This window comes from Lissotriton helveticus, chromosome 3_1 (genome assembly GCF_964261635.1).
Source record: "Lissotriton helveticus chromosome 3_1, aLisHel1.1, whole genome shotgun sequence".
Lineage (NCBI taxonomy): Eukaryota > Metazoa > Chordata > Amphibia > Caudata > Salamandridae > Lissotriton > Lissotriton helveticus.
In genome coordinates, this window is record NC_136061.1 from 1,205,364,139 (window position 1) to 1,205,391,327 (window position 27,189).

Genomic DNA, 27,189 nt, shown 5'->3' on the forward strand with positions numbered 1-27,189 from the left:
ATTCAGTTATTTGCTTGTTTGACACTTTGGAACGGAAATCAACAGTTCTTTGCTATATGGTTAAGTCATTACAAACAAAGGTGATCAGAGAAATACCAGTGCAGAGAAACCACTATAGAGAAAAGATGTTACGAAGAAATAAAACGTTAGGTCGCTACAACAACTTTAACTAAAATGTTCTTATTTTGATATTAGTGAAAAATCTAATTAACGGGTTTAAAGATGCTACAAAGTAGTAGGCAGGGTGGTGTTAGGTTAAAAGGCATGAGGTTTCAAAATACGTTCTACTTTGCTGGTGCACATTGAATTTACGAGAAACAGGTCTCTGCTCCTTCTATGTCAGAGTTCTCTATTATTACAGTTGTAAAGTCACGAGAATATGTTCTGTCCCTACCACAACACCATAAGAATATGTTATTGGGTCTTAACACATCAGGATAATATGAACTACCCCTTCACAGCCTTTCTAGCACTACTGTTTGCCTTGGTGCCTTGTAAGGTGACCAGTAATTGCCTATACCAATATGGGCAAATATATTCCAGGTTGTATTTGTTTATGATGGGGGAAAGACATAACTTCATCACTTTGAGACTGGACATGGTAAAAAGACAGACAAAGTCTGAGCAGAGTCCCTCTTCTTTTATGCTGGCTGTAGTTTTGTCTTATTGTACTATCGCTGACCTATTCGTTGATTTAACAAATAATGTTTTATTTGTGGCAGTTATCTGTACAGAGAATTTACATACAATGAAATGAAATGTATTATTGATTCACTTTGACTATTTAAAGTACAACGAAAAAGACAACAACAAAATGTGCTTCTTAGAAAAAAAAGTAGATTATCTCATATAGATATGCTGCTTGAGATCCTTTCCAGGCAGTAATTACTACTCCTCCGATTCATTCTAATACCTATATTTAATTAAATGCTTGGAGCGTCTGCAAACCTTCGACAAATTGGAGAACTTTTTCAAATCTTTTCCTCCGATGCCATGTTTAATTGACTGCAGAATATGGGTGAGCGCGACTTGTGCAGTTTGATGCAATGTAATTATAGCAGAATTAAGTAAGATTATGCAAGGAACGGAACCCAGCATTTAGATCTATTTTCTAAGTGCAAAATGAACCTTTGCACCCAAAATTAATCAGAGGATGTACTTTGCTTTAAGAAATTGCACCTTATACAACAGAACATCAGCAGCCAGCCAGAAATCGTTCACACTCGCTGAGTTTATTGTTTCTATGCTCCTGTGGTAGTAATTTTGAGCCATATTAATCATAATTACATGAGCGGGGGCAATCTCTTTATTTTCCGTAATTTCGCGTGAAAGAGTAGTGTGAAATTACCAGGACTGCTCATATTACTCCAGCCTAATTACATTTTGCCCTGGTGTACCGCAGAAGGGATGTAATCACAGATCTGAGGAACATAGAAGTTTAGCCACTCGCACACCTGTGCAGTCTGGGCTTAGACACAATTAAGAACAGTAAGAATTGCTTGTGTGATTGACATGTCCTTACCACTGGTAAATCCTCCTCCTCATCTAAAGCGTTATCCTTTTTGATTTCAGGCTCTTTCCAACTCTCTTCATCATCGTCCACAATGCGCATGCTGTCAGAAGCAGAGCAACAACAAAAAAATCTTAGAAGAGATTAATGCACCCCAACCGCAAATGTGTTAAAAACTCTATCATATCATGTATATTTCAAATATGAATGGCAAAACCTTAACGATATACTGGTTTACACACATGGCTGTAACTTATCACTCAGTGCATCGTTGTTGAAAACTCAAGAAACTATGATAAAACAATTATTCGCCTACATCTTAAACGTTGCTTGCATTCTTAATCTTTCCAGCATTACCTCAAACCTTTTTAGGTCTCACCTGAGCCAGCGCGCATGCGCTTCTCTGCGAGGCTTTTAGTAAGGGCTTTAAACTCGAAACACATACTTGTGCGTGTGCTTTTTTTAAAATCTCCCGCTATTGGCCTTTTCAGGCATCTTTTTAAGAAAGACAGCATGCAATTGGCCCAAGGAGGGTGCATTCTCTGTCCCCTGGTCTAGGGTGCAAGGAGCAGCGCGGCCGTGTTCCAGCTGCATACCTCGCATTCCTGGCAGTGCGCGCACACCATGCTTATTTTTTTCACGACCCACTTAGTGCAGTTTAAAAACCTCGGCTTGTTGTCTATGTTTGATTTCTCCCACGAAGGCAGTTTCCAGCCTCACCCTTCCACGCACACCTGGGCTTAAAATCTGGCACCTTAACCTTTAAATAAACACTTACATGCATATGGCATCCATACCAGTGAGAGGTGGGCTCATTTAAACAATCTAATTTCATTTAATTTCATTTGTACAGTCTGATGTACAATTCGTAGAGTAACGTCACAATATGACGTCAAGATTCTGAATTGATGTCACAACCTGCTGAAGTGAGATCAGAGTCTGATGTATCGCGCCTGGAGTGATGTCACATTCTGACGTCCAGTTATTGGAGTGATACCACAGCCTGATCGTGGAGTAATGTCAAAGTTTCATGGCCAGTACCGAAAATTAGGTCAAGTCCTTTGAGTAATGGCATAGTCTGAAGTCCGGTTTTCAGGGTGATGTTACAATGAGGGGTCCAGTCCCCGGAGTTATTACACATTCTGATATATCTGATCCAGAAATTACTTCACAGTCTAATATCCGGTTTGTAAAGTGCTGTCACAGTGGGAAGTCAGGTCCCTGGAATGATATCAGACCCGGAGTACAGGCGAGTTGACTGCAAAAGTAATAGCTTATTTCCGTGATTCGACCCTGAGGTTCCGCACATACCTTTGTAACTGGTACCTATGACCCTGCTCGCAGGCAGGTCGCTCCCCACGCTGCTGCACGGCTCTGCCTGCATTGTTTTTGCCTAATCTTGTATTTTTCCCTGTGCCTAACTTGCTTTCTTGCCCAGACTTGTTTTTATTTCCCTGTGCCTGTACTTGCTTACTTGCCCAGACTTGTTTTTATTCCCCTGTGCCTGTACTTGCTTTCTTGCCCAGACTTGTTTTTATTCCCCTGTGCCTAACTTGCTTTCTTGCCCAGACTTGTTTTTATTCCTCTGTGCCTGTACTGGTTTTCTTGCCTAAACTTGTTTTTCCTTCCTGTGCCCAATTCTCCCGCGGCCCCCACCCGTTTTTCCCGCCGCTGCATCCCTGCGGGCCCGCCAACCTGCAATCCCATTCGCCGCCCCGCTCCCGCCTCCCAGCTGCTCCTGCATCCCACATCCCCTCATATGGAAGCCGCTATGCGGCCGCGCTCAGCGGGCGCGCCGCTGGCGCACCTAAGGCAAGCCACTCTGTGCCTGTCCGTGCCTGGACCGCGCCCAGTGCCAAGACCCCTGGACACCACAAACGCCACGACGCCCGACACCGCTACGATGACAGAACCCTCCACGCACTCAACACCGGACGATCACACACCTGCTTCCTGGACGCCCCGAAGCGCACCCACTGAGCTTTCACCTGCCGGAACTGCAGCTTCACAAGCATCCGCCCCACCATGCTGCCAACCAGGAAAGAACCCAACCACCTCAGATGCATCCTTCTCAACACCCGCTCCGCCCGAAAAGATGCCGTTGAACTCTGGGACCTACTCGACTCAACCTCCCCAGACGTCGCCTTCCTGATGGAGACCTGGCTGAACCCCGCCTCGGCACCCGACATAGCCGTCCCGGAAGGCTACAAGATCACCCGCAAGGACCGCACCAACAGGGCGGGAGGAGGAATCGCCATCGTCCACAGGAACACTCTCAGAGTCTCGACCAACACCGACGACACCCTCAGCACCGCCGAACACCTGCACTTCCAGATCCACACCATCCCCAACACCACCCTCAGAGGAACCGTCATCTACAGACTAACCACAGTTCAGCAACTCCATCGCCGACTTCATCAGCACACACGCCCTCGCCTCCATGGACTACATCCTCCTCGGGGACCTGAACTTCCACCTCGAGAACAATGACGACACCAACTCCACGACCCTGCTTCCACCTCGAGAACAATGACGACACCAACTCCACGACCCTGATCGACAACCTAGCCAACCTCAGACTCAGACAACTCGTCACAACAACCACCCACTCCGCCGGTCAAACGCTTGACACCATCTTCTCCGCAAGCCCCCATGTCTCCTTCAACCATACCACCGAACTCCACTGGACCGACCACCGCTGCATCCACTTCACCTTCAAGAAACCCACCACGCACCACCGCACCCAACAGATGCCTCACCGCTGCTGGAGCAAAGTCACCGGTGACCAGCTAACCACCACCCTCGCTCAGAGCCCACCCGCCGACTATACCGACCCAGACACTGCTGCCCACAACCTCAGACAGTGGATCAACGACTGCGCCAACACCCTCGCCCCGATCAAGAAACCCTCCAACAATCATACCAACAAGAAAGCCAGCTGGTTCACTGAAGACCTCGGGCCTCCAAGCAAACCTGCCGAAAGCTGGAGAAGATCTGGCTCCGTGAACGAACACTGGACAGCCACGCCACCCACAAGAATGCCACCCGCTGACACCATCACCTCATCAGATCCGTCAAAAGGGCCTCCTTCAAAGACCGCCTAGACAACAACGCGCACAACAGCAAAGAGCTCTTCAACATCGTGAAGGAACTCTCCAACCCCAGCTCCAACACCAACGACGTCCCACCCTCGCAAGACCTGTGCGACTCGCTGGCCACCTTCTTCCACCGCAAGATCACAGACATCCACGACAGTTTCAATGCAACGACCGCCCTGACAACCACTGAGACCTCCGCCCCCACGACCACCATCCGCACCAACCGCCTGCTCTACTGGACCAACATCAACGACGATGACACCATCAAGATCATGAACACCATCCACTCCGGATGTCCGTCAGATCCATACCCACACCACATCTTTAAAAAAGCCTGCACATCCACCCCATCTCCGGAAAGTCATCAACACCTCCTTCAAGACAGCAACCTTCCCGGAGAGCTGGAAGCATGCCGAGATCAACGCCTTAATCAAGAAACCCAAGTCGTACCCCAAGGACCTCAAGAACTTCCGGCCCATCTCCCTGCTCCCGTTCCTGGCAAAGGTCATCGAGAAGACCGCCAACGAACAACTGACCCGCTATCTCGAGGAGAACAACATCCTGGACCCTTCCCAGTCCGGGTTCCGCAGCAACCACAGCACCGAGACTGCCCTCATCGCCGCCACCGATGACATCAAGTCCCTGCTGGACAACGGAGAAACGGCGGCCCTCATCCTCCTGGACCTGTCAGCCGCCTTTGACACGGTCTGTCACCACACACTACGAACACGCCTCCACAACGCTGGGATCCAAGAGAAGGCTCTGGACTGGACCACCTCCTTCCTCTCCGGCAGAACACAGAGCGTCCGCCTTCCCCCCTTCCGCTCCGAAGCCACCGAGATACTCTGCGGTGTACCCCAGGGCTCATCCCTCAGCCCAACCCTGTTTAACATCTACATGGCACCGCTCGCCCACGTCACCCGTCGGCACGACCTCAACATCCTCGCCTATGCCGATAACACCCAGCTGATACTCTCCCTCACCAAGGACCCCCACACCGCCAAAACCAACCTTCACGAAGGAATGAAGGCCGTTGCTGAATGGATGAGGAACAGTCGACTGAAGCTGAACTCGGACAAGACAGAGGTCCTCATCCTCGGATCCAACCCTTCGGCCTGGGACGACTCCTGGTGGCCGACCGCACTGGGAACCGCTCCAACACCCACCGATCACGCACGCAAGCAACCTAAGGGTCATCCTTGACTCCACCCTCTCCATGACTAAAGAGGTCAACGCCGTCTCCTCCTCCTGCTTCAACACCGTCCGCATGCTCCGTAGGATCTACAAGTGGATCCCCACTGAAACGAGAAAAACAGTCACCCAGGCCCTTGTCAGCAGCCGGTTGGACTATAGAAACGCCCTCTACGCAGGAGCCTCGGCCAAACTCCTGAGACGGCTCCAACGGATCGAGAACGCCTCTGCACGCCTGATCCTCGACATCCCTCGCCGCAGCCACATCACACCCCACCTGAGAGACCTGCACTGGCTCCCGGTCAACAAGAGGATAACCTTCAAGCTCCTCACCCACGTACACAAGGCACTCCACAACACCGGACCAACGTACCTCAACAGACGACTCAGCTTCTACACCCCGACCCGCCAGCTCTGCTCTGCTGACCTCGCCCTCGCTACAGTCCCCTGCTTCCGAAGTGCGACCTCAGGCGGCAGATCGTTCTCCCACCTCGCCGCCAAGACCTGGAACACCCTCCCCATCCACCTACGGCAGACCCAAGACCTGCTGACCTTCAGGAAACTCCTCAAGACCTGGCTTTACGAGCAGTAGCAGCATCCCCCACTCCAGCGCCCTGAGACCCTCACGGGTGAGTAGTGCACTTTACAAATGATATGATTGATTGATTGATTGATTGATTGATTATGCCTCTTAATCAGTCATCTGCAGAGTAATTATACATCTCTGAGGCAGGCACATTAACAACGATCTATTTCACAAGCGAGCTGTTACTTCAGACCTCTGCATGGGATACAAAGAGCAGTGGAGGTCGGTGGCCCTTGCCAAAGGTCTCTGAAAAGTGGCAGGCCAGGCCTTGCAGTGAGTTTAGCACATACAGAGGCGGTGGGGGTTGTGGGGGAGCAGAAACGTGCCTCTTTTGCTTTCTGGAATTCTGCTATCGAAGCATCTGCCCTCCCACCCCAAACAGATAGCACCCTCCCACCTCTCCAGTCCATATGCTCGTGTTGTAGCAAAGTCTGTTACACGGGGGCCTGAGGCCTCTAAAGCCTTCGGGGTTGGAGATGAGCCAATCTCGTGCCAGGCCACGGTGGCCACTGTCTCTTGTAAGGCCAATATGGAGGGCTGGACCCGCGTTAGTCAAAATGCTGTTGCCAAAGTAGGGCTGGGGTAGAGACAGTCACGTCAGACAGTGGTCTCTGAAAGGGTCTCTGAGGGTTGGACCAACGCCGGTCATGTGGGCGACGAATTGCCGTTGATGGCCGATAGAGCTGCGGCACAGTTAGTTTCATTTCAGGCCATTGCTTCTGAAACGCCGCTGGGGCTGGGCGGAGTCGATCACACGAGAGCCCACATATCGGAAATGCTGGGTCCGCCACAGTCACACGCACCTCGTAGAATTAATTTCTTAGCTCTCCAAGAGGCCGTTATGCTGACCTGCACAGTGACCACGTGAATGGGGCCTCGGGTGCTGCCTTCCTGGTGCTGGTGGCAAGGTCTGGGAAAGATTGGGGGCCATAACCCCTCTTGGTTCTCCTCGCCACAAAGTATCTTCTAATCTTTTTCACACGTTACTTGCGTTCAGGATTTGCACTTCAATACAGACAAAAACACATATATAGCGACCGATTAACTCATCAACAACCTGTGCGAAAGACTGACAAGGTTTGCATATAAAATCACTGTATAATCTTATTTATTAAATGAACTGATTCGACCTGGATTTAACCCATAAAAACAAGCAATGTTATAGCCAATAGGTCTCGCCTTTGGGACCTTATAAGTGTTTAGACATGCAACAGTTGATGTTATTGCACAAAGGATATTGTACTGCATAACTAAATATTTAAAAGTTTCCAAAGGTAAGACCTGTTGGCTATGCCAATGCTTGTTTGAAATGAAACTGAAATCAACAAAATGTTACACCAAACAATTGCAAATTTGTCTATGACAGAGCTGAAGGTAAATTTGAATTTGAATTTGAATTTAAAAGCATTTGTTCAGCGCACTTCTACCCAGCGGTTTCATGGCGCTATTGCGATAACAGAGGATGAGAGCGAAGGGGGGGAGTTTAAACAGAATAGGCTTTAATGAAAAGAAAAGTTTTAAGGTCCCTCCGGAACTGGGTATAGGAGGGCACAGTGCGGAGGGCAACAGGGGGGGAGTTCCAAAAGGTAGGGGCCAAAACAGCGAACCTCGCGCCGCCAGCTCTCAGTTTCTTAAATCGGGGGATGGCTAGGAGGGCCGCGTGGGAAGAGCGGAGCTCTCTGCCAGGGAGATAAGGAGTGACAGCGGAACAAAGAAATTTAGGGGCAGTCCCGGCTCTTGCCTGAAAAGTAAGGCAGCCGAGCTTAAAGAGAGCACGCTCCCGCACCGGCAGCCAGTGCAGCGCCTTTAGTAGTGGACTGGCCCGATGGTATTTGGGGAGGCCATGAATCAGGCGCGCAGCCTGGTTCATTACCAGCTGCAAGCGGTGGATTGCGTAAGCGGGAGCCCCGTTGTAGACTACGTTGCCGTAATCAATACGGGACAATACCAAGGCTAGCACGATGATTTTCAAGGCGGGGAGAGAAAAGAAACGGGAAACCTTCCTAATTGTTCTCAAAGAAAAAAAACAAGAGGAGACGACTGAGCTAACGTGTGAGTGAACAGAAAGTTGTGAATCCAGAAAAATCCCAAGGGTTTTAACTTTAGGCACAGGAGAAGGAGGGACACCGAGTGAAGGGGGCCAGAAGGAAGGGGACCATGGACTGCAACCACCTCCAGTCAAGACCAGCTCGGTTTTGTCTGGATTAAGTTTGAGGTGATTGCAGTTCATCCAGTCCTGGATGAGTCTCATCACTGACTGGACGTTCTCGGCAGATGAAGGGGAGTTGGAGAGGTTAAAAATTAGTTGGAGGTCATCGGCGTAATTGAACACCGTGACCTCCAGCTGCTGTAACATAAAAATGAGGGGGAAGATGTACAAATTAAATAAAAGGGGGGAGAGTGACGAGCCTTGGGGGACCCCACACTCAACCCTACGAGAGGCCGCGGAGAAGCCGGTGAGATGGACCGCCTGGGTTCTCCCGGCTAAAAATGACTCAAGCCACGAGAAGGCCAAGCCCTCAATGCCCGCCGCCCTGACACGGCAGAGAAGAATGGAATGATCCACCGTGTCAAAAGCGGCGGATAGATCTAAAAGTATCAGGGCTTGAGGGATCTTGATGTCAATGCCTTCCCGTAGCCTGTCCATCACCGAGATCACCACTTTCTCCGTAGAGTGCAGGGGTCTGAACCCGGCTTGATGGGAGGAGAGGCAGTCATTGGCTTCTACGTGAGCACTCAGAGAGGTCGTAACATGAGTCTCAAGGACTTTTGCTAGGTAGGGTAGAAGGGAGATGGGGCGATAATTGGCAGGGGAGGTTGGGTCAGCACCCGATTTTTTTATAATTGGGACAACCACTGCTGATTTGTGAAAACTGGGAACAGAGCCCAGTGTAAGTGAGTCGTTGAGGAGGGTCAGAGCCGGTGTGGGACACGCTACATAAATTTCCCTAAGGATGTAAGCTGGGGCGAAGTCCAAAGGGGAGCCAGACTTGACTCGGACCAGCAGCGGAAGAAGAGACTCGGTGGTTAACAGAGGGAAGGTAGTCAATTTAGGACCCATGTAGGGAGGGGAAGGGTTGACAAATGTGGGGGAGGAAGGTGGGATGTTGAGTTTGATTTTAACGACCTTGTCAATAAAAAACTCATTGAGTGAGTTACAGAGGGACTGGGATGGAGGGATGGTAGGCGCAGTTCTGCCAGATGAAGCCAGTTCGTGAATCGTAGCAAATATCTCCTTGGGTTGAGACTCTGCTGCCATCACCCTGTTCGTATAGAACTCAGTTTTAGCTACAAGGATACCCTTTTTGTAAACTTGTAACACGGACAAGTAGGCTGTCTTCTGCTCAGGGCTATAAGATCTTCGCCAGACTCGCTCAGCCCTCCGTGCTGCCAACTTCAGTTTTTTTAGTTCCGGGGTGAACCAGCGGTTGGCGGCATGGGCTCGTTTGACCGTAAGACGTTTTAAAGGGGCAAATTCATCACCTGCCACGGTCAGCCAGTTGTCGATGGCGGCCAGTTGCGAGGCGGCTGTGAGGCCCGATAACTCTGGACTGGTGTTCGCCAAAGTCGAGCAGAGAGAGGGCATGTTGGCTTTGCCCCATTTCCTAACCCAGGTGTTTTTGGGGAGTTGGGGCTTAGTTATCGGGGCTAGGGCAAGAGAGAAGGTGATGATAAAATGATCTGACCAAGGGCAGGGAACTATTGTGGGGGATGTTGACGGAATGTTTAGTACCCAGATTTGATCTAACGTGTGGCCGTGGGTATGTGTCGGGCCATGAACTATTGGTATAAAATTAAGGCTAAGCATGAGGTTGGTGAAATCCCTGGACTGAGGGCTCTCAGCAGGGTCATCCGGCCAAAAATTAAGATCTCCCAAAACTAGTACGGAGGAGTTATTGATCACCAGTGTGGCTAGGAGGGACTGAATGTCGGAAAGAAAAGAGGGGGTAGACTGAGGGGGACGATAAATTAAAGCAAAAGTGAAAGGAGTAAACAGTTAGGGGCTAACTCACAAAGGTAACTTACACTGTTCGGTAGTCATAAACTGCATTTTTATGGTAACTTACACTTCTGCAGTAAATCCTGCACTATACATGGCCAATCTTTGGTACTGCAATATCCTCCCATAAAGGATAATGGAGGTATGGCCTTACCATAAAACAGCTATTGGATTTATCAGTGTCAATGTCTTTTAGCCATGTCGTGTAGCATCATGGCTGCTGTTCAGCACAGCTGAAAGTCAGGGAAAACAGCGTTATGACGCCGCTACAGAACTTGGCTAAAAGACATTACCAAAGCCAATAGCTCTTGTATTATAGAGACCTACGGTCGAGCCTGGGCAACGCATGCTCTGCTCTGCGAGGCATGCTGGATTCAGGCATGGACTTGAAGCGCCGCCCACTCTCTGCCCATCTTTTCAATTGGCTCCTGCTACTGTCCTTTCTAAATGGTTGCTTCTGATTAATTAATAGTCTTGTTAGTCCCTCCTTAGTAACGCCTTGTTTGTTTTTGTAACCTCCCATGAGGACTGGACATTTTACTTGTGTTGTTACACGGTCTGTTTTATCTACAGTCTGTGAGCACTATGTTCTTTAAGGTGTTTAATCTACTTGCTTTTGCAGGCACAACAGGCTCTCCCTAACCCACCCTGTTTTCATGACAGCGTGGTGCCCGTTCATGGACGCTGTGCTTTATCTTTAAAAATGCTCCCTGCACAGCGCAGCACTTCTGCACGTGCTATGCTGATTAACAAATGTTTGTTTATTTTTCAAATCTGTTTTATAGTTTTTTAATGACTGTAAGAACAGTTAAAACACAGATAGCATTTTCATCAGTTGTACAGTATGTACATATCTTAACGAATCCTGCCAATACACCTCTAATAGCCCACATCGCTCTAAGTGATCTTATCGCGGTACAGTGGATGTAGGTATGTGGCAATGTCTATTGAGTCCAGGCAGCTGCCCCAATTTCAGAGGACACCGCATACAGAGCTAGTCATCAATAATAAGTAGGCAGGAGACAGAAAAGGCCCATCATTCAATCCCATAAGGTAACATTTTATTATTGATCATACAGTTGTGGCGTACTCTATGTCACCATGAAGCTGTGTAGCAATCACAACAGACCCACCCGGTGATATAGTTAAGAAAGATCTATTGCTTCTGGGCATATAGTGCACGGTATGGAAGCCACTGCTCACCGAGTGCTAGGTAGAGGGTCTATACCACCGGTTGCAATCCAGAAGTAGGATACCGTTCCTGTCACACTGTATAGCAGGACCAAGAAGAAAAATAAGAACAAAGAGATTTTTTTTTTTTAATTTGTTTTATTGTTGCATCAAAGTATACGGTACAGTGTAAATAATCTGCTGACGTGGCCTCAACATTCAGCCATGCGTGCAACGTGTTTTTTTGTTTATACAACTGGTGCAAATATACATTTCCTCCATTAATCAGTACAAATCTTGCAACCATGTTTGCAGGCTAGGAGACAGTGAAGCCTGCATAGCCAAGAGGACAGTGAATGATAACAGGTATGTAAAGTCCCGTCTCAAGGGCGTTGGATCGGGGTCTGTACTGTCCATATAATGGTGCTACCAGAGAACGGGGGGGGACAAAACTGTGGGAGGGAAGCATGTGGGCGCTAGCATGGTCGAAGCAGGGGGATACCGGTGATGGGCGTCGGGGGGGGGGCCCAAGGAGCTATTCAGCCTGCGCTCCAGAAGGGTGGGCAGTCAATCAGGATGCAGGGGGCACCGGGAACCTGCCCCGGGGAGGGGGACACCAGGTAGACGCTATTGGTGTTCTCGGGCTGGGGGGGGGGGGAGGAGTAGGTGGGTCACCTACACGTGTGGACTGTCGGAAACTGTGGAGGAGCATGGCCCATTCCATGGATATGGGAAATTTACGCGCGCCCCTGGCTTCTTCCTCTCTAAGAGCATCCTCTTCCGCCGCCGCCCATTTACTGACCGCCCCCGTCCATGCTGCTATAGGGGGACCTTCCGGGGATCGCCAGCGCATGGCTATGCATCTGTTTGCCAACAGGAGCGCTAAGGACACGAAGCGTCTATGCACTGGGTCCTGCTTAGGGACATGAAAGATGCCTAATGCGCTAGATTCCCAGGTGGATAGTGTAGTGAGACCTGTCAGTTCCGACAGTGTGTCGTGTACCGCCCGCCAAAAGGGGTGAAGGTCGGGACAGCTCCAAAACATGTGGCGAAAGTCTGCAGCAGGGGAGCAGCATCTGGGACATAGGAATGATGTGGAGGGATAGAACTTCTGTAATCGCGCTGGGGTGAGGTACGCCCTGTGTAGGATATAGTATTGGATGTTCTTGAAGCGGGCGTTCCTAGAGACGCGTTTTGGGGCCTCAAGCGCTTTAGTCCACTCTGAGTCATGTAGTGCGCGACCTATGTCCTCCTCCCATGTAGCCCGCAAGGTCGTCAGGGGTGCGTGTGAGAGTTCCCGGATGGATTTATACAGCCAGGTGACTAAGTGGCGTCCCACCCCCATACGCAGGATAGCGTGTATTACTGGATGCGTGTCTGGCTCGCCAGTACGGAGGTTAAAATGGGGCCGGTATCCATCAATCAGCTGTCGATATCTGAGGAATTGGCCCGGGGGGAGCCCGTATTCAGCGGTCAGGCGGTCAAGTGATTTTAACTGGCCTTCCTCAAAGAGCGATTCCAGATCCGTGATGCCACAGTGCGACCATTCGGTGAAGAACGGAGCCGTGAAGTAGGAGTCTTGCCTGGGGCTGCCTATCAATGGTAACAGCGGGGAGTACGGAGGTCTATTGGGGGACATTCGGTGGATCCGCATCATGCACCGGCGCGCTATCGCCACTTGGAGGGGGTACGTGCGCCGTGGCTTGGTGCCCGGGAGAAGAAGACGGGTGAGTTCCGGGGCTGCGATTCTGCCGGTCGAGGTGACAGTCTCCTCAGGGTAACGGTCCGCCGTCCAGTATGACAGCCATTGGAGTTGTGCCGCGAGGAAATATGACTCGAAGGACGGAGCTCCGAGTCCTCCCAGCGTCGTGGGAAGTTGGAGGGTTTTCAGGGCGACCCTGTGGCGGTGCTCGCCCCAGATAAGGGTCCCTAGGAGGGAGTCAACGTCGCGGAAGAAGGATCTGGGTGGTATTACCGGCAAATTCGTGAAGTGGTAAAGGAGTCGGGGAAGCATTACCATTTTAGCCAGAGCTATCCTTCCTATTGGGGCCAGTGGGAGTTTATTCCAGAAGGCGACCGCCGGGCGCAGACTGGCAAGTGCTTTGCGGTGATTCCCCTCGAAAAGGTCAGCTGGGGAATGGTACAAGCAGACACCGAGGTACCGGGGGGCTTCCGCGGACCATGAGAGGTTATGCGCTCCGAGCCCAATTTCCCGGGGGGGCAGGCTCGGGTGTAAGGGGTAAACTGTGGACTTGTCCCAGTTCACCTGTAGTCCCGAGGCCTCTGCAAATTCCGCCAACGTCACCCCTATAGGGGCCAGGTCCGTTTCGATGTCTCGGACGTATATGAGGAGATCATCCGCGTACATGGATACGCAATGCGTGCTGTCCGCAAGTGGGATGCCCCATTCCACACCTTCCAGGCGCAGCCGAACCGCCAGCGGCTCGACTGCTAGCGCGAATAAGAGGCGACAGGGGGCACCCTTGTCTTGTGCCTCGCCGAACTTCAAACGCTGGTGATATACGTTTCCCGATACGAACCCGCGTGGTCAAATCGGTATACAAGAGGCGTGTGTACGCTATGAGCGTCGGGCCGATATTGAGGCGCTGCAAGACTGAGAAGAGATAGGGCCAGGTGAGGGTGTCAAACGCCTTCTCCAGGTCCATAATGAGGCAGGCGGCGCGGGGAAATCTGCCACGTATCTGATCTTGAACGTGGAAGATTCGGCGGAGGTTCTGGGAGGTGTTCCTCCCCGGAACAAAGCCGCATTGGTCGGGGTGGACTAGCGGGCGTATGACCTGCGCATAACGATCAGCCAGAATTTTCCCCAGGATTTTACAGTCGGCCGACAGGAGCGTGATGGGGCGGTACGACTCCATGTGGAGTGGATCTTTGTGGGGTTTGGGAAAGGTGACAATCACGGATTCCCGCAGTGACTGGGGCAACCTCCCTAGATGAAGAGACGCCCCGAACACCCGTGACAGATGGGGGACCACTAGGGGAGAGAATGTCGAGTAGTATTCCAGCGGGAAGCCGTCCAGTCCCGGCGCTTTATTCCGGGACATGGCACGAATCGCCTGGGTGATGTCAGAGGGTTTTATCCTGGCGTCAAGGGTGCGCTTGTCCACATCCGATATTGCGGGCAGCGTCAGTGGGTCTAAAAAACGATCCACAGAAAATGGGGAGTATTGGGCCGGGGTCCCGTACACTTGTGCATAGTGTCGCTGAAACGCTAGGAGGATCTCGGCCTGTGAGCGCACCAGTACACCGTCCGGATTGACAATATCCGTGATTGGCTTGATTTCGGTATCCTGCCTCGCCATCCAGGCCAGTAGCGCTCCAGTTTTGTCTCTGTCCTTATGTACCCTAGAGGCGTAAGCCCTAAAATTGTATTTTCGGAGGTCAGCGCAGGCCGTCTGATACTCCGTCTTAGCCTTGGCCGTGAGCACGGCATGCTCCTCCGAGTCGTCAGGCCGTTTAGTGAGTGTGGCCAGAGTCTGTTCTGAGGCTTGGAGCGTCCGTTCCAAGGTGCGGCAGACTCCTACTACCTGTTTGATGCATTCTCCCCGTGCCACCACTTTAAACGCGTCCCATTCCACCAGTACCGACGATGCCGTGTTTGTGTTGTGCGTGAAGTAGTCTTGGATGCTGGTTTCGTGTGCGTCTCTGAATACTGGGTCTGAAAGGCAGTCCCTAGGGAGGCGCCAGGTGGGGACTGGTGGGTGCGGGGGGCGCCAGGTTAGACGAATGATGTGGGCGTCATGATCCGAGAGGATCCGACCTAGGTAATCTGTAGATGTGATCTTAGGGAGGATTGGTGCAGAGCAGAGGAAACGGTCCAGGCGGACCCTGAGGTTATGTGGAATCGAGTGGAAGGAGTAAATGCGAGTCAGTGGGTGTAGGTGTCGCCATGCGTCAGTGAGCGCCCAATGCGTGGTCCATGCCCTGAAGAGTTCTGCCTGTCGGGAGGCCGGGGAGTGTGTGGGGGGAGGATGCGAGCGGTCCAGGGTGGGGTCCAGTGTGCAATTAAAGTCACCTCCCAGTACCCACGGAACTGTAGTGAACTGGGCCAAAACACCCGTGAGGTGGTCCCAAAATTTATTCTGATCCGTGTTGGGGGCGTAAATGCTACCAAGGAGTATTCCCTGTCCATCAAGTATTCCCTCTAGAAGCGCATACCTGCCCTCTCTATCTACCACCCGTCGGAGCTCCCGGAAGGGGGTACCTGGCCTGACCCAAATTAACGCGCCGCGCGCAAATGTTGAATAGTGAGTGGCACAGAAGATCCCTCGCCATTTGATCTGCAAGCGAGTGAGTTCGGTAGTGTCCATGTGTGTCTCTTGCAGAAACGCAATACTGGCTGACATACGCCTAATGTATGAGTAAACAGAGTAGCGTTTGCTGGGCGTGTGTAGGCCTCGTACATTCAGTGTAAGGACATTAATGTCTGAGCATGAGTCTGCCATTCGTAGTGTGTCGTGAGTGGGAGAGGGACCCCCCTGCAGCCCCCGACGGCCGCCAGTGTGTATGTGTCACGTGTGCTCCTATGCGCCAAGCTTCCACAGCCATGGGGGAGGGACTATGGGGATTAACAACAAATAGAACCTTGGGTGGGAAACAGTCCCAATACTGAGGATATCTCACCGGAGGTGGCATATCCAAACTAGTGTCCCACTAGGGGAGAAATACAACGGATATCTGCGGGGGTGGCAGCGTGTGTCGCTGCTGGGCCTGTGCGCGGGTCGGGCTCTTGCAGGAGAAGCGTCTATCGCTCGCAAGCGCTTACAATCATTTGACAAAGCAGTCTAGGCTCCTAGACGTCGCGCAATACAATAGGCCACCATGAGAAGGATATAACAGTGGACAGTTCTTCCATCATGAAGAGGTGCCAGGTTGGCTGGCCAGGGTAGCATCCAAGGTGTGCGCCGCAACAAGGGGGGGAGGAGATTGGTCCAATCCCTGACATTGTTCCGTCACTGTCCCGGTCTTTCTCAGGGGTGAACAGGTGCGGTCGACCTTCCAAATCCGACGCTATGGGTGACGTGTGCAGTCCGGTCACCGCTCTCAAGGCTTCTCGTCGCTCCTGCATGATTTGCGTGAGGTCGGGTGAGCCCGTGGGGGATGATGTTTGGCTTTTGGGGCGGCCTGATCGAGCACGGCTCGCACCTCGTCGTCTGGATCGTCTGAAGTCGTTGTTGCGTGCTCTCTGGGGTCCAGGATTAGGGATTATATTGGGCAGTGAAACTCAGTCCAATCCTGTGCTTCCTCCGCCGTGTTGAAAAAGAGGGCTTTCCCCTTGTGCAGTACTTTCAGGCGGGCCGGGAACAGCAGGGAATATTGAAGATCATTTACGCGGAGGTGCCTCTTGACGTCTAGGTAGGTGGAACGCTGGTGCTGGACCTCTCGGGCATAGTCCGGGAACACCATAACGTGCTGGTCTTCCACTTGTAGGGGGCCCGCCGTCCGGGCCGCACGAAGCACCGCATCGCGGTCTCGGAAGTGCAAGAATTTAGCCAGCATGGGTCGCGGAGGGAGGCCCGGCTTGGGCGCCCGGGCCGGGACCCTATGGGCTCTTTCAATGGAAAAGTATGCCGACCTTTCCGCCTCCGGTGTGAAAGATTTGGTCCAGGACTCCATGTATGTCAGAGGGTCCGAGTTCTCAATCCCTTCCGGCAGGCCTAGGACGCGGATGTTACAGCGTCTTGAGCGCCCTTCCAAGTCCACTGTGCGTTCCTCGAGGGTCGCCACGCGGTGTAGGACCTCCTTCAGTTCCGCCTCCTGTGTTTTCACCGCAGGCTGCAGCTCGGTCACGATCCGTTCTCCGTCCTTCACCCTGTCCGCCAACTTGCGATGGTCGTCGCGGATTAAACTGATGTCCGTTGTCAGGACGCCCAATCTCTCCTCCATCGAAAGGCGGGACAATTCGATTGCCGCCAACACCTGATCCAACTTTGCCGACAGTGTGGGGTCGGTCTGCGACGCGTTGGCCTGCGTCCATGTTCTTGTTTGTGGCATCCTCTCGAGGGCCGTCTCGGGGACAGCCGTCATCTGCGAGGTCCTCGTTTTCCCCATGAGTGCAGTCAGAGATGGGGAGGGCCCGAGCCTCCGTGCACCCCGCGATCAGCAAGCCACCTCCCCTCTGTGTATCCGGGCAGGCAGCAGCTCAGTGCAGGTCGGGCTCCCAGTCCTTCATGGCCCCGGGGCAGTCACTGTCTTCTTTCTAGGGGACCCCTGCCAGTTCGGGGCGCGATTAGTAACTAGCGGCTGCAAGGGGGTGACAGTCCTGGCGTCAGGAGATGCGCATCAGGAGGGCACTGCTTCCATAGTCCAGGCTTCCCCGGAGACAGGGTGTTTTCAGTGAGGCCGGATCCTGCCCCCTCCCTCCTCGGCGTGCGGTGTAGTCCCTCAGGTGACCCTGGGGGCCGAGGAGCAGGCGACCAGGGCCCGGGGGGGGGGGGGGGGGGCTCGGGTTGATGAGCGTCCACGGTGTGGCGTGCTATCGCCTCAGGGTCAGAGGAGCACCGTACCTTCAGGGTGGAGCCCACGCCGATCACGGCGCCCTGGTCCCTGTGGGCGCCATCTTAGGGTCAGGCACCCGGGTCCACGCGATGTGGCAGGAGCGTTCTGGCCCCCCCCCGACCAAGGGCCGACGCTGTCCGCGACCCCTCGGCGGGCCCCAAAGGGGGTAGGAGGCCGCCGGGTCACCGGCGCCGCGGTTCACGGGAGGAGGGGGGGACGACGACACTCACCACCTCCAGGTGGGATCGTGGCCGCCCGAAGGGCCCAGCGTCACGCAGGCGGTACCTCCGCTGGCGTCCCTTGGTCCGTGGCGGTGGGCTGGTCGGTGCTGGGGTCAGGCTCCCGGTCGTGTAGGAGCGCCAGTGTAGTGTAGCTTCGGGATAGCGGCCGCCATCTTGTGCGCCGGACTGCCACCGCAATAGTCAGCCCGGCCTGGATCAAAAGCCCGTGAGCCGGTCACTCCGCTCCTTCCTGGGGTTCCGGGGCCGCTAGCCGTCCGTTTCGTCGAGGGTCGCCGCCTCGGGGACAGGTTCTCAGTGGCGCCCACAGCAGGTAGAAGGAGCCGCGCCCGCCATCTTGGGTGCTCGGTGCTCGGCGCTCGGCTCCGGCTTCGGTGAGGGACGGGCCGGTGTCTGACGCTCGTCCGCAGCCCCCGCGGCTTAGCCAGAGGATGCCCCACTGCAGGTAAGCCTCAGTGGAGTATTTTTTTGTAGGCTGAGGCTCCCAGCGATCTTAGGAAGTGGGCAAGATGCTAGCCCGATCGCGGAGCCTCAGCAGGACACAGCCGCCATCGTGGCTTGCCAAGCCACGCCCCCAAATAAGAACAAAGAGATAACAAGCATTTACAATGCAATGGTCTCGGCATTGTTAAAGTTAGAGCTATTGCCATTGCTCATGACATTATTTTTATTTATGTTTTTGTTTTTAAAACATAAATAAAAGGCATTATCATTTACAATGCCAAAAGCTTAATACCTCGCAAATGCGAGACCTATTGCATTTGCACCCAGACAGAGGCACACATACACGAACACACATACACGAACACACACACACACACACACACACACACACACACAAACGCGATTGCAGAGCGCCGAGGTGCTGGCAGAGGACAGTGAAAGCAGTGACGAGCGACAGCAGAGCGCTGACGGGCTGGGCTCCTAGTATCCAACCTACATATAATCTCTTCTGGTTTTTAAACAATTAACTCTTGTTAGCATGTTTTTTTTATACAGGAACAAAAGGTACATGCTCTTTGGCTATTTCATGGGGAAATAAACGTATTCACTAATAATGAAATCATTTTTGTTTCTAAACAATATTAGGTACAGTATTCTCACACTATTGTGAAAATGGACTATCATTTTTGCCTAATTATGTCACTTGATTATAAAAGTGTTTTTATATCCCGATTTTGTAATGAGATTGGATTATCAATTTTGTGGAAGAATGCTCAAATTCTGATATGTAAATTACTTCCCTCAAAACGTAGTTCCTTTTGAATGCTTTTCTCGATTCATTCTTATTACCTTGTGTTAAATTAAAATCTTACTCTTCTTAACAAAGTTGATTTAGATCCTAAATACACTGAGCTCTTTTTTATTTTGACACTAAAACTTTCTGAACTTTTACCTTGTAAGAGTAGATAAGCCCTGATCTTTCCTGCCATTTTCTGAGATATCCAAAGAATGAAAAGCTTCATGAATGTTATAAACCATCTCAGAGTAATCGTACTGTTGTATAATTATGGTGACAAAACCTGTACATTGAAAACCAGGGGTGTGCAACTTGGACTTCATACCAGAGTGACTGTATGTACATTTTGTACATGGACAGCTTACAAAAAACGGATTTGATCCACTTTTCAAGGATCTATGTGGAACACACTTGCCAACCAGGGTATTCCCAATGTACTATAAAGTGATTACTTATCTGTCTTCGCCAGGAATACTTCTTTAATTTCAGGCTTTAATTGTGGTGCTAGCGACATATATTTGGCAGCTCTTAAATATATTTTTTTATGCTTACTTTTACATACAAACTCTTCTTTTCTTTAAGTTGATACAATCCATTCATCTGCCTATGCTCGGTCTTTATTTTTCAATATGAGAGCAGCTTAATATTCAAAGGATTTAAATAACACAGAAGTTGCACAAAATTGAAAATGCAATTTATGTACAATAACTGATCTCAGTTTTATTAGGGTTTATTGCTTATTCCAAATGCAAGTCATTAGCATCAGTTCAGGCACCTTATCTGGGAAATAGATTTGAACTTCAAGCTTGTTCACCTCATCAACATATTGAGAGGATAAAGGTCTTATTTTCTACATATCTAAAGGCAGACACACGCTGCTTTACTCCTGTTTTAACAAAAGCAAAGGAAACAACACTTGTATTCCTAATAACAGGTGGGGGAAAATAGTCTGAAGGTGTGAAAAGCTGTCGCAGTCTCACGTCACGGATGCTTAAAATAGATATTATTTTAAATAGCCATGTAACTGTGAAACTTTTGAGAGCTACAGATTCACTACTATTTAACCTTAATGTGATTTAATAGTACACAGTTGTTTTGGTATCTTCTACCACTTTCATGCACTTGGGCATCTAAATGTGTTTATTCTAGACAATTTCCTCCATTAAATTTTAGTCCAACAAGTTCTATGTTCAGTCCTTTTTGCTATTCTAAAAGAAGCCCTAAGGCTTGCTATACACTACAAAGGGAGTTCACGTTTGTGAGAGTTAATGGGAGATGACTGTAGAACTAGCTTCTTTAATCCAAAGTTGTAATGCGGGTGCAAAGGATTTCAGGCTCAACCGAAGCTCGGGTCCTTGGCAGGGTCAGAATATCCAATTAAGTAATCAGTGCATATTTTAAGCAGGTGCAGATTCTTAAAGGAAACAGAGCTATTCTAAAAGAAGCCCTAAGGCTTCCTATACACTACAAAGGGAGTTCACGTTTGTGAGAGTTAATGGGAGATGACTGTAGAACTAGCTTCTTTAATCCTTCTTCTAAAAAATGCACCCGGAATCCCGCCTCGGCCGCACCGGAAGTCAGACAAGGTCGCCTGTGACGGGGGCGGGGCCGCGTCCGGACCGGAAGAGGAGGCAGGCGGAGTCAATGCGTCTGGCGCCCCGGGGCTCCTGTGAGCGGTGGAGAGCCCCGGGGCCGCGCCAGCAGGAGGTTGCGCGCCGCGTGCTGAGAGCAGAGTCCCCCGAGAGTGGCCAGGTAAGTTCAAAAGGGCTGGGGGGGCTTGGTGCACTCGTGTGTGTGTGTGTGTGTATGCTCGTGTGTGTATGTATGTGTGTGACGGTGACGGCGGCGGGGGAGGGGGGCCTCGGTGCACTTGTGTGTGTGCGCGTTTGTGTGTATGTGTGGGGGGGGTGTGTCTCTGTATGTATGTGCGTGCGTGCATGGGCACTTGTGTGTGTGTCTGTGTGTATGCGCATGCGTGTATGGTGTTTCGAGCTTCCCAGGAGACAGCGTCTGGCCACAGCGCGCGTTCGCGTGCGCGTGGCAGTTTCAAATCGCCTCCAAGGCGATGCGCGTGGCCAGGATTGTCTCCTGGGAAGCAGACACGGCAACAATAGGTTCTCGGCGAGAACGCGCTTCCGCGCGTTTAGCCGAGACCTAAAAAGGGGGGAAAAAGGGGGAAAGGAGGATGGGAGGAGGGTTGGGGCCCTTAAAAGGTTGTCACCCAGCGTCTAGCCATAGTTGGGGGGAAGCATGGATGTATGAGAAGGGGCGCTGAGAGGTTATGATCGTGTCACGGGGGGGGCAGGTAGAAAGGGAGGGGAAGGAAGTGAGGCCCCTAGTTACAGCAGGCTTGTCCCATATATCCAGGACAGTTTTGGGGGGGAGTGGCAATGAAAGCGCTAATTTTTTGTTAGCCAGGCCAAGACCCAGCGAGGTCTACATGGCACCGCTCTGTTCATATGGAACCATAGTTTTTCGCTCTTGCGGATCACCCATTCTGAAATGTAGTGGAGATGGGCTGCCCAGTAATAAACAAGCAGATTGGGACTGGAAGGTCCACCCTCCCTCCCCCCCCCCCCGATCCCGGGGTAGCATAAGTATTTTGTTGGAGAATCGTGGACGGCCCTTTCCCACAAATAAAGGAGTTTAGATCCCTCTGAATGCCCTTGATAGCTATTTGGAGGATGGATGTGGGAAGGGTCTTGAATAGATCGAGAACTTTCAGCAGTATCAGCATCTTCACCGCGTTAAGTCGCCCAAGCCATGGCATAGGAAGTGGCCTCCAGCACCTCAGATCCACTAAGACAGAGCGTCGGCATTCAGGCCAGTTAGGTTGGGACCAAGAAGCCAGCATGGGTGTTATGTTGAGACCCAGATACCGGATCAAGCAGTTCGGCCTTTGAAAAGGAGCGAGTGACTGCAGTTCCAAGACCTCCTGTGGCGAAAGTGTTAAGTTCAATGCCTGCAATTTGGCAGTATTACTCTTGAGACCAGAGGTTTGCACGAATGTAAGAAGAAGCAAGATTAAGGCAGGGAATGAGTCAGTGGGATTGGTCAAGGTCAGCAAGAGGTCATCCGCAAATAGCGCAACTTTGTGCTTGTTGCCGCCAAAGAGAATACCCTTGATATCAGACACTTGGAGGATCGCTATCACCAGGGGTTCCACTGCTAACGCGAACAGTAGAGGGGAGAGTGGGCATCCCTGGCGGGTACCCCTGCAGATCTTCCCTGGAGCAGAAAGAAGACCACTGACCCGGATGTGCACGGTGGGAGCGACATAGGATGCCAGAATCCAGGATATCCTATCCGGCCCAAGCCCAATCTTTAGCAGCACTGCTTTAAGAAAGGACCAGTCCACCCTGTCAAAGGCTTTCTCGGTGTCTAGGGAGAGGAGGCACGCCCAGAGCCCACCAGCCGACCCCACCGAACCAGACACCGCCGCACTCAACCTCCGACAGTGGATTAAAGACTGCGCCAACACCCTCTCCCCGCTCAAGACACCCTCCAACAGCCACACCAGCAAGAAAGCCACCTGGTTCACTGAAGACCTCCAGGCCTCCAAGCATACTTGCAGGAAACTGGAGAAGAACTGGCTCCGCGAACGATCAGCAGACAGCCACACAGCCCTCAAGAACGCCACCCGCAGACACCATCAACTCATCAGAACCGCCAAGAGGACCGCATTCAAGGACCGCCTGAATAACAACGCACACAACAGCAAAGAGCTCTTCAACATTGTGAAGGAACTTTCCAACCCCCAGCTCCAACTACAAAGACATCCCACCTTTGCAGGACCTGTGCGACCCACTGGCCACCTACTTCCACCGCAAGATCGCAGACATCCACGACAGCTTCAACACCACGACCGCCCGCCAACCTCTGAGACCCCCACCGCCACAATCACCTGCCGCCTGACCGCATGGTCCAACGTCAACGACGAGAACACCATCAAAATCATGAACTCCGTCCACTCTGGATCCCAGTCTGACCCATGCCCACACCACGTCTTCAACAAAGCCAGCACAATCAACGCACCCCACCTCCGGAAAGTCATCAACACCTCCTTCGAGACAGCAACCTTCCTAGAGAGCTGGAAGCACGCCGAGATCAACGCCTTACTCAAGAAACCCAAGGCGGACCCCAAGGACCTCAAGAACTTCCGTCCCATCTCCCTGCTCCCATTCCCTGCGAAGGTCACCGAGAAAATAGTCAACAAGCAACTGACCCGCTACCATGAGGACAACAACATCCTGGACCCATCCCAGTCCGGTTTCCGCAGCAACCACAGCACCGAAACCGCCCTCATCGACAATGGAGAAACAGCAGCCCTCATACTCCTGGACCTGTCAGCCGCCTTCGACACAGTCTGCCACCAAACACTACAAACACGCCTACACGACGCCGGGATCCAAGAGAAGGCCCTGGACTGGACCACATCCTTCCCCTCCGGCAGAACACAGAGCGTCCGCCTCCCCCCCCCTTCAGCTCCACCGCCACCGAGATCATCTGCGGCGTATCCCCCCTCCGACCCCCCCCAGTGCCTTGAGACCCTCACGGGTATATAGCGTGCTTAACAAATGTCCTGATTGATTGATTGACGCCAGGATATCCAGTCGCTGGACCTTTTCCATCACGTTGGCCAAACACCGGATATTGTCCGCTCCCTGTCGCTGGTGAATGAACCCAACCTGGTCGGGATCAACCAGGCCGGGCAGGAAGGGCTCCAGTCAGTTTGCCAGGATCTTGGTGTAGATCTTGGCATCCGTGTTGAGGAGGGAAATGGGCCGATATGACGCACAGAGCGATTGGTCCTTCCCCGGTTTGGGTATTAAAACTCTCGGACGTTGTCATCGTAGGTGTCAGGCTAGTGCCAGCAGAGAAAGAATTAAAAAGATTTAGAAGGTGATCCTGTATTTGGGGCAAGAATAAGCGATAGAAGGACACCGTAAGCCCATCTGGACCCGGGGAGTTGCCCATCGGCAGGTCTTTCAGTGCCCAGTGCACCTCATCTAGTGTAAACTGGGTTTCCAAGCTATGGGTGTGAGTCAGGTATAGGGACGGCCATGGACAGAAAGAATTAATCTATGCCTGAGTACAAGCGGTGAACAATGGAAAAGAAAGTATAGTCTTGCGCGGATGGGAATTTATACCGACGTGTCTACCAAGCCCAAAGCTGTGATATCCTTCTTCAGGGCCACCGACATTGCTCCCGATCCCTGAAAGGAAGTCGCACTGCGATCCATCTCTCGGTCCCATACCAAATTAAAGTCCCCTCCAATGAGGAACCACTAGTCACCTTGCTGGGCTAGCTCCTTTTTTTTTTTTTTTTTTTTAAAGTACCCCATACCGTGCTTTTATTTTAATGGTGGCCGCCCCTTTCCTTAAACGAGCTGTGTCTTAAAGAAAGGGGCGTGGCTGACATTAAAGTAAAAGCGCTGTATATGGCACTTTAACATACAAACAAAACCAAATTGTTTGCAAACTTGACAAACAAATGCTTTCTTTTGTAAAAGCGCCCTATGCCGCGCATTCACTTTATTTATTTATTTATTTTTTTGAAAAATTTTATTCACAACTGGTTGGCATCAATCATAACATTACATTAGTTATTTTCGAGTGTTACAGCTGGGTTTTATATTTTCTCCCCAACTCAGATCTCCGTTTCTTACAACAGTAATCGTCACATAGTGCATCAGAACATTACATAGGCAATCGTCTCAAATTGTCACGACAGTCACTGTATAAGGTAATGAAATATCAGCAATCAAACAACCCTCCATCCACCCACCTCCCCCCACCCTCTTTCAACCAAAAAACTAGTCGTCTCCCGGCTATCCAGCAGGGGCAATCATTGAGATGAAAAGTTGAACATGGGTCTCTACCCGGTAAGCCTAGGTGCTAATGTGCGTCATTACGTGGGTCACTCCACCGTATAGTAGTGTTTCATATAGGGGAATGTGAGTGGGGTCCGGACCTACTGTTGTGTGCCAAACGCAGCGTAACTATTCCCATCTAATTCTCCTGTTCAGTATTCCCCAGTTGTGTTTGGTCTTCCCCCTCCAGTGTAATGAGCATAGCCTCCCATTCCAAGGAGATAGGGAACTTCCTAAGGCCTCTTGCTTCTTCCCTCCTGAGTGTCGTCCCCTCCACCCGTCCCCACCTGAGTACTTCTGAGTGCCAGAGGTGTGCAGCGGGCGGCCTGCACGACTTCCACCTCATGGTAAGCGTTCTAATTGCAAGCAGCAGTGCCATATCCAATAATTTCAACTGAGCCTTCAGTTCTTTCGGCCTTCTGCGCAACCCCAAGAGGCAGCATTGTGCCTCCTCCGGCACCGGAAGGGTCGTGACCGTCCTCAGTGTCCGCAACACTTCCATCCAGTAACCACGGAGTCGAGGACACGACCATAGCATGTGGATGAGCCCGGCCTCGTCCTCGTCACAACATGGGCAGGTATGGGGGGAGTTGGGGAACATTTTATGTATGCGAGTAGGGGTCAGGTATGCTCTATGCAAGATCATTCCTTGGATAAATCGGAACCGGACATTGCGGGAGACTCACCTGGGATGCTCCAGCATTGCGGTCCACTCCGTATCCGAGATGTCTCGGTCCAGATCTTGAGCCCAAGTGTTCCGGAGAGTAATGAATGATACCGCAGCGTGGGCCCTAACTCCCACATACAGCCAACGCACCAAGTGCCCTCCCAATCCCATAAGATACATTAAGTGTACCAGTTGATGTTGTGGGGGCTGAAGGCGTTGAGGCGCCCATCTGTGCTGTACATAGTGTGTGACTGTGGCGTGCAGTAAGTACATTCTGGGGGGAGCTCCCGTGGCCTGTAGGAAGTCGTCATGTGTAAGAAGATGGTCGTCACCAAACAAGTCGCCCACCACCTCCACGCCCGAGTCAGACCATGGTCTCAACGCTCTGTCCGTCAGTCTGCCCTGCGGTGTCGGAATGCCCAGTAAGGGAATGGTGGGCGCATATGGCACCGTCGCATTCGTGTACGCTAGTGCCTTCCGCCAAACCTTCAGTGCCGTGTGGAGAAGTGGGTGGCAGTCCGCTGGGATGCGGCTCCTAGGGAGGAGTAGGGCATGGAGCTCCCCACGTTTCAGTCTGTCGTGGTGTACCCTATTTCATGGAGGTTCCGTCCCGCTACCCAGTAGGAAAGCCACTGGAGTTGGCCAGCGTAGTAATACCCCCGGAAATCTGGAGCACCCAACCCGCCGGCTCTGGTGCCCAGCTGCAGCTTTCGCAGTCCTATCCGTCGTCTACCCGTCCCCCAAGTCAGAGTGGTTAGCAGAGAGTTAAGGGCGTCAAAGATGGAGTGCGGTAAAAACACTGGGATATTCACAAAGAAGTATAATAGGATATGTTTGCGGCCCCGCCTGAGCCGCGAGAAGGCCACGCTGCACTCGTAGTTCCGTTGCGACGTCATTCGGCGCTGCAGCTTTGGGGCAGGTTCGTCGCCAATTGAAGGAAGTTACTAAGCACGTCAGACCACCACAAGGCATTCGCCACCCACTTGGGAGTAATTTCGTTGCAGGGAGAAGACTACACACGGCGTTCCACTGGGAACAAATGTTGCTGGGACTTCAGGTACCACAATGCCACTGGCAAAACCACGCCCACCGGGGC

General features: G+C 51.7%; 1 protein-coding gene across 1 annotated transcript in view; it reads right to left on the bottom strand.

The window, feature by feature from the left end:
* Nucleotides 1–27,189, bottom strand: part of BUD13 (BUD13 spliceosome associated protein) — a 180,274-nt gene that overhangs the window by 120,686 nt on the left and 32,399 nt on the right. Inside the window, exon 2 of the mRNA XM_078681868.1 lies at nucleotides 1,523–1,613. Within this exon, the coding sequence (XP_078537994.1) occupies nucleotides 1,523–1,613 (91 nt within the window). The remainder of the gene's footprint in view (nucleotides 1–1,522; nucleotides 1,614–27,189) is intronic.